General features: G+C 46.2%; 1 protein-coding gene across 1 annotated transcript in view; it reads left to right on the top strand.

Moving 5' to 3' along the window:
- The first annotated feature begins 257 nt into the window (after positions 1–257).
- Positions 258–11,501, top strand: part of SCPEP1 (serine carboxypeptidase 1) — a 28,872-nt gene continuing 17,628 nt past the window's right edge. The window contains exons 1-5 of the mRNA XM_004041296.5: positions 258–517; positions 3,357–3,505; positions 7,665–7,754; positions 9,994–10,149; positions 10,516–10,590. Coding sequence (XP_004041344.2) covers positions 442–517; positions 3,357–3,505; positions 7,665–7,754; positions 9,994–10,149; positions 10,516–10,590 — 546 coding nt within the window. The 5' untranslated portion in view covers positions 258–441. The remainder of the gene's footprint in view (positions 518–3,356; positions 3,506–7,664; positions 7,755–9,993; positions 10,150–10,515; positions 10,591–11,501) is intronic.

The following is an 11,501-nucleotide window of genomic DNA, read 5'->3' as shown; positions in this document are numbered from 1 at the left end:
ACGACCAGCTGGCTTAATCTGACTTCGCAGATGTAGCAGTGTTGGAAAACGTCAGTTCTTTTGCTGAGGGAAGGAAGAGATGGGAGGGGTAGAAAGGGCGGTGGTTATTCCCTTTAGTATTTCGATCCGGTCACACAACCTAAATCCAACATCTGCATCAAATGTCTCCTTTCCGAAATACTCTCCCTAAAATGACAGAGAACCTGGCCAGGCGGACAGAACGGCCCCTGCGCATTTGCAGGGGTCCTGGTGGGCTTGCCGGGCAGAGGGCGTGCGGGTCTCAGCAAGCTGCCTGGTCCGCCCAGGCCCCGCCCCCGGCCCATTCAGGCCCCGCCCCCGACCCGCCCGGCCCGGCCGGGCCCGGCCCCGCCCCGTCCGCCTCCGTCACGTGATGGGGCGCCGGGTCCCCCCTGTTGCTGATGCTGCGGTGCGGTACTTGTCATGGAGCTGGCACTGCGGCGCTGTCCCGTCCCGCGGTGGTTGCTGCTGCTGCCGCTGCTGCTGGGCCTGAGCGCAGGTAGGTTCAAGCAAGAGGCGCACCAGCTGCCATGCCTCTTTTTTCTCCAGGCGTGAGAGTTTGTTACTGGGTTTGTGCTTTTGAAAACATGTCTCTTTTCCCCGGTTCTTACCGTGTGTAATTATATTGCTTTTGAATCTCACTCTTTTTTTTTTTTTTTTCCTTAAAAAATTCAAAGTGCTATTTTTGTCCTTTTCTGGCTCTGGGTGGTCTGAGTGCTTTCGTTCTCTCCTACGCCTAGATAGAAGCTGTGTGCAGAAATGTATGATTTGGGGAAACTGCTGGTCAATGAGGTTTCCCCGATTCCAAGGCCGTGATTGGCTGCTAAATGAGGATATAAAGTCGTTTTATTTTAAGCTGAAATATGCGGTCAAAAGTACCCTTAAATCCTACCACGAATGGGACATTTCATTGAGATAAGGCCCTTTCTTTTCTTGATCAAAACAAACAAGATAACATCTTCCCCCACAGCGATCTTTTTTGGCAAAAAACAGATTTGTGTTTAATAGGATGACTTGCAAATTGATTTTCAGCAAAACCTCTCCTAGTCTGAAGCAAGCCCTGAGAATTGGAACTGGCCAGAAGCTTGCCTTGTGACCTTAGGCAAGTTGTTGAACAGTTCTGTTTTCCTTTTCTAAAATGGGGATCATCTGGCCCTTAGGTGAGTGTCTGGGAGATTTTGTAAAATAAGTAGCTCTGCCAATTTTACCATTAGTCACTGCCAGGCAAGGGAGAAGTGCCTGGGGTTAGGTCAAAAGGGACCTGCGCCTTATCTGTCATTCTCAAGGGAGCGCAGCCTTATCTGTTATTGTCAAGGACAATATAATCGTGTGTTACTTGTATATAGAACCTTATAGCTAAGTCTGTGATGTTTTAGTCATCTGTTTTGCTCCTCAGGACACTTTCTGATTTTCTTAATCTCCATTGTTGTTTTGTTTTGAGTCAGGGTCTCGCTATGTTGCCCAGGCTGGTCTGGAACTGCCTGACTCAAGTGATCTTCCTACTTCAGCATCCCAAGTAGCCGGGACTGCAGGCACAGGCCACCACCCTGGCTCTTTCTTATTTACAAGACGTTTTCTCATTGTCTTCCTCTCTACTCCTGTCTCTTTAGCTGTTGGGACCAGTGTTCTTTTACTGACCAATGGGGCTTGAAATTTGAGAAGGGAGGAAATAGAAGGCTGAAAACTCCAGTCACCGAGGGGATCCCTCCCATCATCTTTTAACATCAGCCCCTCTACTTTTTTTTTTCCCAGAGTGGTTTTGGAGGGAAAAAAAAAAAGATGCTATAACTTGGAAATTGTTACGTTAGCAAAAAGTGACAAAGAAAATGTATTTAGCCTACTCTTTTCTAAAACATATTTTGTGGATGCTAGAAAAGTTAAGTAAGGAAAATTGGAGTTAGGGGATTATAGGATACGTATATTAAACACACATACACAGATATATATCGTTCAGTTTAAAAAAATCATCTACATGAGTTAGGAAAATTGCCCTTTTTCATATTTGTTGTAGCTCTTTCTTTGCTGTTTGCCTTTTTATTTTTGATTTACAGAAATTTTGTTGTATAGAAATATAACAAGTTTCTGTTCTCACCTCCATCATTGTTTCTTTTGTACAGTCTCTGGGGTTTGCTTAGATTCTTTCCTCATCCAGACATTAGAAATATATTTAACTATATTTTTGTATTTTTTTAATGTTTAAAGTTTAAAATTTAATTGCTTGATCCTCATGGAACTTATTTCGTTTATAGTGTTGAAAGGACCTAAATTTCTCTTTTTTTCTCCAAAAAAGGTAATTGTTGCTCCATTACTGTATATTGAATATTCTCAGCCCCACTAATTTGTGATGCCTCTTCACTCATGTTTTTTGTTTGTTTGGTTGGTTGTTTTTTTGTTTTTTTGAGATAGGGTCTCCCTCTGTCACCTAGGCTGGAGTGCACTGGTGTGATCACAGCTCACTGCAGCCTCAACCTACTGGGCTCAAGCGATTCTCCTACCTCTGTCTCCCGAGTAGCTGGGACCACAGGCGTATGCCACAATGCCCATCTAATTTTTGCATTTTTTGTAGAGATGGGGTGTTGATATGTTGCTTAGACTGGTTTCGAACTCCTATGCACAAGCTATCAGCCTGTCTTGGCCTTCCAAAGTGTTGGGATTACAGGAGTGAGCCACCAAGCCTGGTGTCTTACTCATGTATTAAATATGATATAAAAACCAGTATACTGCATTCTGAGATTTTTACTTTTTTACTCAAAATATAAATCTCTCTTGTTTTTACAGAATTATAAAAGTATTTCCTGTAATCCCAGCACTTTGGTAGGCCTAGGCGGGCAGATCACCTGAGGTCAGGAGTGCGAGACCAGCCTGACCAACGTGGAGAAACCCCATCTCTACTGAAAATACAAAATTAGCGTGGTGGTGCATGCCTGTAATCCCAGCTACTTGGAAGGCTGAGGCAGGAGAATCGCTTGAACCCGGAAGGCGGAGGTTGCGGTGAGCCGAGATTGCGCCATTGCATTCCAGCCTGGGCAACAAGAGCGAGACTTCGTATCAAAAAAAAAAAAAAAAAAAGTGTTTCATATTTATTGTTAAAAATCCAAACATTACAGAAAGGTGTAGAGGAAAAAGTGAAAGCCCCTGGCCTCCTATGCCGCTATTAAGTTTGGTTTCTTTTTTCATAGCCGAGGTTTTTTCCTTATTCCTGCAATGTATTGGGGTGGATAAATTACCAAACTATAAAACAAATCATCTCTAGCCTAGCATGGCTGTCTCTACCAGGCTTGGAATTTACCTGTACATTAGGCACTCTTCTGGAGAGTGAAATTGAACTTCTGTTTCAGGAGCTGTCATTGACTGGCCCACAGAGGAGGGCAAGGAAGTATGGGATTATGTGACGGTCCGCAAGGATGCCTACATGTTCTGGTGGCTCTATTATGCCACCAACTCCTGCAAGAACTTCTCAGAACTGCCCCTGGTCATGTGGCTTCAGGTAAAGTAGCTTCCCAGCCTGGCCTGAGGTCAAGGCCAAGTCTCCTCTGTGTGGCTCTTTGCTTGCTTTTTGGGCTGATGTCTCAGCAGTGAAGGGCCGATTTGGTCCAGCAGTGTGACCTGGGGGTTCGGCGTGCTTCTGAGATAGGCTGAGGCAATGGTATAGCCAAGGAGGCTAAATCAGAGGGCGAGGGGGTTCTAGCCTTTTGCCAGAGTCTCTTTATATTTCCAGACGGTCACAAGAAGGCTCACTGAAAACTCCTGATGATACATTTGAATACATAGTGATAGAAAGTGTTTTGAGGCCGGGCACAGTGGCTCATGCCTGTAATCCCAGAACTTTGGGAGGCCGAGGTGGGTGGATCATATGAGGCCAGGAGTTCGAGACCAGGCTGGCCGACATAGTGAAACGCTGTCTCTACTAAAAATATTTAATACAAAAATTATCCAGGCATGGTAGCACATACCTATAATCCCAGCTACTCAGGTGGCTGAGGCATGAGAATTGCTTGGACCCGGGAGGCGGAGGTAGCAGTGAGCTGAGATCGTGCCACTGTGCTCCAGCCTGGGCGACAGAGCAAGACCCTATCTCAAAAAAAAAAAAGAAAAAAGAAAAGAAAGTGTTATGGAAGGTTCCAAAGCAAAGACCTGAGGTAGCCTGACCCTCCCTTCCTCTCCACACAATCCTTTCCTGAACCCTAACTTCTTACCCCCAGAAAAGCTGATCTTTTGAAGGGACTGCTACAAGCCTTCTGCACCTTCGTGTGACTGTTGCGCCTTCCCCCTTTCCCTGAGTGTGTTTGCATTTTACCCTTGAGCTCTGATTGTAGGATGGAAGGCAGGGAGCTGGTTGAAAGATTTGTAGGGACAGGCAGAGGCTCTTTTCTGGCATTTCTGAAATATCTGTCCAGAGATGGCCCACCCCCACCCGGAAGACCACCCACCAGGGAGGAATTAAGGAACATGGTCTTGCCTCTGGAAAATGTAGGCATGGCCCAGCTGGAACCCTGGGCCCCTCATCAGTAAATAGGGACCCAGGTGCTCACCTCCATAGGATGCTACTGGGACGTCTTCCAACAATGCTGGTATTTATAAGCAGACTCCCACCACCTGGGTTTTGCCTCCCAGGATGGTCGATGCAGACTTTCTGGTGAGAGAGAGTGAAAATGAGCAGTTTTCAGGGAGGGGCCTTTCTCTTTTGGAATTATCACTTGTGCCACCTCTGAGGGCTAGAGCTGAGGCTCAGCCCCAGGTGCGGATATGATAATAATGCAGAAAAAGAACCCTTGTATGTCAGCCTGGGGAGCCCTGTTCACCTCCGGTGGCTGGAGACAAAGGTGCGGCACAATTGGCAGGGAGAGCCAGGCCGTGGACAAGCTCAGGCCTGCCGTCAGGGGCCTCGGGTTTTCAGTGCCTACCTGCCACTTAGAGCCATGGCAAGATACTTCCTCCTCTGGGCCTTGGCTGTCTAATCTGGGAGATTTTGGTGGTTTTCAAACTTTTTGTTCATCAGCAGAACTTTTCTTTTTTTTTTTTTACCCCCAAATGAAAGCTTACAAAGGGAAGACAAAGCAGACAAAAGCACAAGTGCTGAGGCTGAGGCTTCTCCTTTGAAGTTTATCAACTGAAGAGAATAAATTGCTCTTCACTTACCCAGAGACCCAAGAGAGAAGAAGAAAGATTATGCGTACAGAAGAAATAACTAATTTAGATGAAAAGGAGATCTATTTTAGCAGCCTACTGAGAACATGGTGCTGACTTCTCTCGGGGGAATCTTTGAGAATCGAAGTCATGTCTTCTGAGTGGGTTAGCAAACTATGTTAGGGACACTTTCAAGTCTTCGAAGCGTTTCACTTGGTCCACTGACACACTGACTGTGTCTCAGAGTTTCTGGATAGCCCTGGGCCATGCTAGCACCCTATCCCAAAGTTCTAGACAAAAAAGAGGTTTTACAATAGGATATATTCACGTAGAACAGAGGCTTCCTCCAGCCAGCATCTCATTGCCTTTTGAGGAGAGGGGAATGAGGAGAGAGGAGAGGGAGAGGTCATCTTCTGCTGTCTCCCTGGCTTACCAGAAGCAGAGGAGAACTGAGATTTCTCCCACAAAGACCCAACCCCTAGGATTTCCAGCTTTTCTCCTTTTGCTTTGATCCTACCTCATCCTAGTAAGTCCATTAGGAAAAAGGAACCCAGCTTTCATTGGAGGGTAGATCCCTGGCTTTAATTTATTGCATATTGCATTATAAATATTTTTCAATGTTGCCACATCATTTTTCATAGTTCATGATTCTAAGTGGCAGTGTAGCATTCCACGCAGTAGATGTGGTATGGTTGCCTAACCTGTTCCCCTATTTGGGGGACGTTTGAGTTGCACCCTTACTTCTGTTATTTTTAATAGGACTGCGGTTAACATCTTCATCCGGTTTGTGAACTTTTTACTGCTTAGGAAATCTTAAGATACAAAGGGCATATGATCAGGGGGATGTATAGCCTTCCAGTTTTATCAGAGTTAGGTTGGTCCAGGTTCAAAACATTAGTGTTGTAAAGTCTTTCCCTTTTGGGGCCCTCTTGCTGTTGCTAGTTACCCTTTAGCCCTGACTCTATCTTGTCTTTTTTTTTTTTCTTTAGATTTCCCTACACAAATTGCCCTGGCTTTTGTTTTGCCCAAGGTATTCCCTTTCATCTTTTTTTTTCTTTTTCTTTTTTGAGATGAGGTCTCGCTCTGTCACCCAGGCTGGAGTGCAGTGGCACAGTCTCGGCTCACTGCAACCTCCACTTTTTGGGTTCAAGTGATTCTCGTGCCTCAGCCCCCCGAGTAGCTGGGACTACAGGCGCGCGCCACCACACCCGGCTAATTTCCTGTTCTTAGTAGACGCAAGGTTTCACCATGTTGGCCAGGGAGGACTTGAACTCCTCTCGAACTCCTGACTTCAAGTGATCTGCCTGCCTTGGCTTCCCAAAGTGCTGGGATTACAGGCGTGAGCCACCGCGCCCGGTCCCCATTTCGTCTTTTCATATCTCCCTTTCCTACCCATCCTGCTAGTGCACAGAGAGGCCATATCCTTTTATTCTAGGTCCTCTGCCCTTTCACTCGCCTCAGCTGACAGGGCCCTCCTCATAGACTCCCCACCTCAATTGGCCCCTGGAGTTGTCCAGAAAAAGCACTGACCATCTTTTCCCCTGACCACCTCCCAAAGGGCCTCCTCTTGTCTCAGTTAGAAAGCCCACCCAACCTGTCCTATTTGCCTCTTAGTTTCTTTTTTCTCTGAAGCCCTCAGAGCCCATAGAACTGCCCCCAACACCGAGCTGTGGTTCAGAATCCTGCCTTTCCCTCTCCCATGGATGCTCACAGTATCGAACTCTCCCTGCCCTGGGACTTTAGAAACTGCTGCATTATATCCACAGAATCTGCTTGATCAAACTGCTTCTAAGTCTGGGTCCCTTATCAATCCACAGGGACTCTGAAGAGTCTCCCATCTCCTGGGGAGAGGGTGATGGAGGAAGAGTCAGAAGGCCCAGTGTCTAGTCCTGTTAGAGCTCCTTCAGGTCAGCAAGGCCTACGGCAGGCCAAGGCTCCAGCTCAGAAAATCAGGAGGCAGCTGGGTGTGATGGCTCACACCTGTAATCCCAGCACTTTGGGAGGCTGAGGCGGGAGGATTGCTTGAACCCAGGAGTTCGAGACCAGCCTGGGCAACATGGTGAAAGCTCACCTCTACAAAAAATACAAAAATTAGCCGGGCTGGGCATGGTGGTGTGCGCCTATAGTTCCAACTACTTAAGGGGGCTGAGGCGGGAGGATCACTTGAACCCCAGAGGTAGAAGCTGTGGTGAGCCGAGATTGCACCACTGCACTCCAACCTGGGTGACAAAGTTAGACTCTGTCTGAAAAGAAAAGAAAAGAAAAGAAAAAATCAGGAGTCAGGAACATTCCATTGAGGACCTCTTAGCTCAGCTCTGCTCCTTTCAGAGAAAAACCTCAGCAGTTACTAGGGGAGCTTTGCTAATGTGGAAGTCCCTGGTTCACTGGAGAAATTGTGTCTTTTGTGCAAATTGACCCAGCCATCACTAACTCATAAACCATCTATAGCAAATGTGGTCATTCATTGTAAAGACTAAGATCTGACTAAAATTTTTGTTTGTTTCTTCTCTCTTCCACAGGGTGGTCCAGGCGGTTCCAGCACTGGATTTGGAAACTTTGAGGAAATTGGGCCCCTTGACAGTGATCTCAAACCACGGAAAACCACCTGGGTACAGTGAGGACAGTCCTGAGCTAAACCTTGCCCTGTGGCCTCTCAGAGGCCCTGCCCAACTCTGGGAGGGGCCACAAATGTAGCAATCCCTCGCTGTCCTTTTCCTTTTCCTGTGACTACTGAGGCCATGGGCACTTGTCCGCAGGCTTCCTCTCTGGCCTAGCTTCTCTCCCATTTCTCAGGACAGCTTATCTTGCACCAGTCTGCCTCGCCTTCTCCAAAACAACCCCTCTCTCCAGCTGCCTTCAAAAACTTACTACAGCAGACACCTGGGACCCTGTGTTATGCACGCTGGCCATCTCCACGGTCTCAGACACCATGGTTGCACCCTCCAGCCACAGCCCCCAGTCCTTTTCTCTCTCTCCTCTCCTCCTACTTGTATCTTGACTTCCCCTTTCATTGTCTCTCTTGCTGCCCTTCTCACACCTCCCCCTCATTCTTATCGTCTCTTCCTTCCCTCACCCCTCTGTGGTCAACTCCCATATCCTTCTCCCTTTACAGCCTTGCCAAACCCAGCCTTGGGTCACTCCCACTGTCCACCTGCTTAGCCCTGACGCCCAGGCTGCCCATGGGCACAGGGCACACCCACCCTGGGGCTGCTGCACAGCGTGGGCCCCACTCAGGGCTTGTGGCTGTTCCTCTCTCTGTGCTCCGGCTCTCCCGGCTGCACCTATTGCTATGAATGTTCTCCACTTTCCTCAGTGCTCCTCCTCCAGCCTCCCTCTCGCATTAGAAGCTAAGCTTTCTGGTCTTTTTTTTTTTTTTTTTTTTGGAAATGGAATGTCCCTCCGTCACCAAGGCTAGAGTGCAGTGGCACGATCTCAGCTCACTGCAACCTCTGCCTCCTGGGTTCAAGCGATTCTCCTGCCTCAGCCTCCCGAGTAGCTGGGATTATAGGCATGCGCCACCACGCCCGGCTAATTTTTGTATTTTTAGGGCAGACGGGGTTTTACCGTGCTGGTCAGGCTGGTCTTAAACTCTTGACCTCGTGATCCACCTGCCTCAGCTTCCCAAAGTGCTGGGATTACAGGTGTGAACCACTGTGCCCGGCCGCTTTCTGGTCTTTCTTTGTTTTTTTTTCTGCTTTTTTTGTTTTTGAGACAGTCTTGCTCTTTCGCCCAGGCCAGAGTGCAGTGGCGCTATCTCGGCTCGCTGCAAGCTCCGCCTCCCGGGTTCACACCATTCTCCTGCCTCAGCCTCCCGAGTAGCTGGGACTACAGGCGCCCGCCACTGCGCCTGGCTAATTTTTTGTATTTTTAGTAGAGATGGGATTTCACCGTGTTAGCCAGGATGGTCTTGATCTCCTGACCTCGTGATCCTCCTACCTCAGCCTCCCAAAGTGTTGGGATTACAGGCGCGAGCCACCGTGCCTGGCCTCTGGTCTTTCTTAAGTGCTTCCTACTCTTGCCTCAGGGTCTTTGTACATGCTGTCCTCCTGGCCTGTGCCTTTCCTGTGCTTGGTTCCAACAGAAGTCTCACTTCCAGGAGTGGTTGTAGAGTCATCCTCTACCTCCACTCCCCACCCCCATTGTCCCCAAGCCTCCTAGAACTAAAAGGGCCATATGAGTGAGGACCATGGTCCCAGTCCTGATGCTGCCACTGCCTGTCCGATCTTGTGACCTTAGGCACATTCTGGGCTCTTTCTGGGCTTTAATTTCCTCATCAGCAAGGGACATGGCTGGACTGTGTCATTATTCAGGATCTTTTATATGTAAATTTTATAACTTTCAACCTCTTTGGAAAAGGTATTAGAATAAATTCTGCTCTTGCAGTGTACAGAGAAGCCAGGACAATGTGGAAATTTGATGCATTTCCAAGAAAACTGATGTGTGTCCAGACTTTGAGTGTCCTCTGGCTTCTTCGAGTTAGTGCATAGACTGTCTCTGCATGCTTCTTTCTGTGCTAGTTTATTACATTTAGTACATTTGTATTATATGAAAAGCAACAGCCCAGTTATTTGATCCCCTTGTGTGTTAATCTTTCCTTCCTGCCTCTCCATTTTTTTTTTTTTTTTGCGGCGGGCGGGGGGGGGGGGGGGGCGGTTGGCCTTTCTTTGTTTTTTTTTTTTCTATGTTCCTGTCCCTTATTTTTAAAAATCTCTTTTAGCAACAGGGATATCATCACCACGCTGGTATCCTCACATGTGTGGGTTTTGCTGAGCTAGTAGAAAATGATCCAAAGATGATTGGTGACCAAATGTCTGATTGCAACATTTCGTTTTCCTCCGTGGTACATAGCTCCAGGCTGCCAGTCTCCTATTTGTGGATAATCCTGTGGGCACTGGGTTCAGTTATGTGAATGGTAGTGGTGCCTATGCCAAGGACCTGGCTATGGTGGCTTCAGACATGATGGTTCTCCTGAAGACCTTCTTCAGTTGCCACAAAGAATTCCAGGTAAGCAAAGACTCAGGAACAGCTAAGTAAAGGGCTGGCAATATCAACTCTACATCCATCAGCATAAACCTGAACTGCCTCCAGAGTTTAATGACTAGCTGATTTCAGAGAAAACTTTTTAATTCCCAAGATTGGGTTGTGGACTTTTGTTTCTGTCATCTCTAAAGTTGATATTTAACTTGAAAGAATGACCTTGGAGTGAGCATTCTAATCAGACGCAATAATCAGATATGGAGTGGTGGGGGAGGAAGACAAAGCAGATTTGTTTTTTCTGGCCATTATGTGCAATAGAAATTTGAAATTAATTTGTGTGACTCAAAAAGCAATCAAGGTAGTTAATTCTGTGTAAATTCCTTTTCTTGCTAGACAGTTCCATTCTACATTTTCTCAGAGTCCTATGGAGGAAAAATGGCAGCTGGCATTGGTCTAGAGCTTTATAAGGTAATGGAAAATAACTTTGTTGTTATGGTTTTGGACAGAAAATCAATTATGTTACTTTTATATACTCACGTGCTATTAAATATACTTTGAATAGGGCCATGTACATGCAGAGTACGATTAAATCTGTAGTAATAACCATAAAAAGTTTTTAAAAGAAGAGTGAAGATTGCCCTGCTAGATCTGGAACAAGATATAAAGCATGAGTGAGTAAAAGAATGTGGTACTAACATAGCAATAGACAAATAGGTTAATTGCAACAGGATACAGAATCCAGAAACACACACACATATATATGTATGTGTATCATATATTTATATTTTATATAAATATATATGATCATATATAAATATAAGATAACATTTCAAATCATTGGGGCATGGATATAATGTCAATAAATTGTATGGAGACAAATACCTATCACTTTGGAAAATAGAAAACTTGTATTCTTGCCTTGTATAAAATATTAATTCTGGATGGATTAAAATCTAGACATAAAAATAAAAATAATGGAGACAAATACCTATCACTTTGGAAAATAGAAAACTTGTATTCTTGCCTTGTATAAAATATTAATTCTGGATGGATTAAAATCTAAACATAAAAATTAGGACAGAATGCAGTGGCCCACGCCTATAATCCCAGCACTTTGGGAAGCCCAGGCAGGAGGACTGCTTGTGACCAGGAGTTCCAGACCAGCCTGGGCAACATAGCGACACCCTGTTTCTACAAAAAAAAAAATAATAATAAGCTGGGCACAGTGGCTCCTGGCTGTAATCCCAGCTACCTGGGAGGATGAGGTGGGAGGATCGCTTGAGCTCAAGGAGCTGAAGCTGCAGTGAGCTGTGATCATGGCACTGCACTCCAGCCTGGGTGACAGAACAAGACTGTGTCTCAGGAAAAAAATGAAAACA

The sequence above is a fragment of the Gorilla gorilla genome, chromosome 4 (genome assembly GCF_029281585.2).
Source record: "Gorilla gorilla gorilla isolate KB3781 chromosome 4, NHGRI_mGorGor1-v2.1_pri, whole genome shotgun sequence".
NCBI lineage: Eukaryota > Metazoa > Chordata > Mammalia > Primates > Hominidae > Gorilla > Gorilla gorilla.
This window is presented reverse-complemented; position numbering and strand designations above follow the sequence as displayed.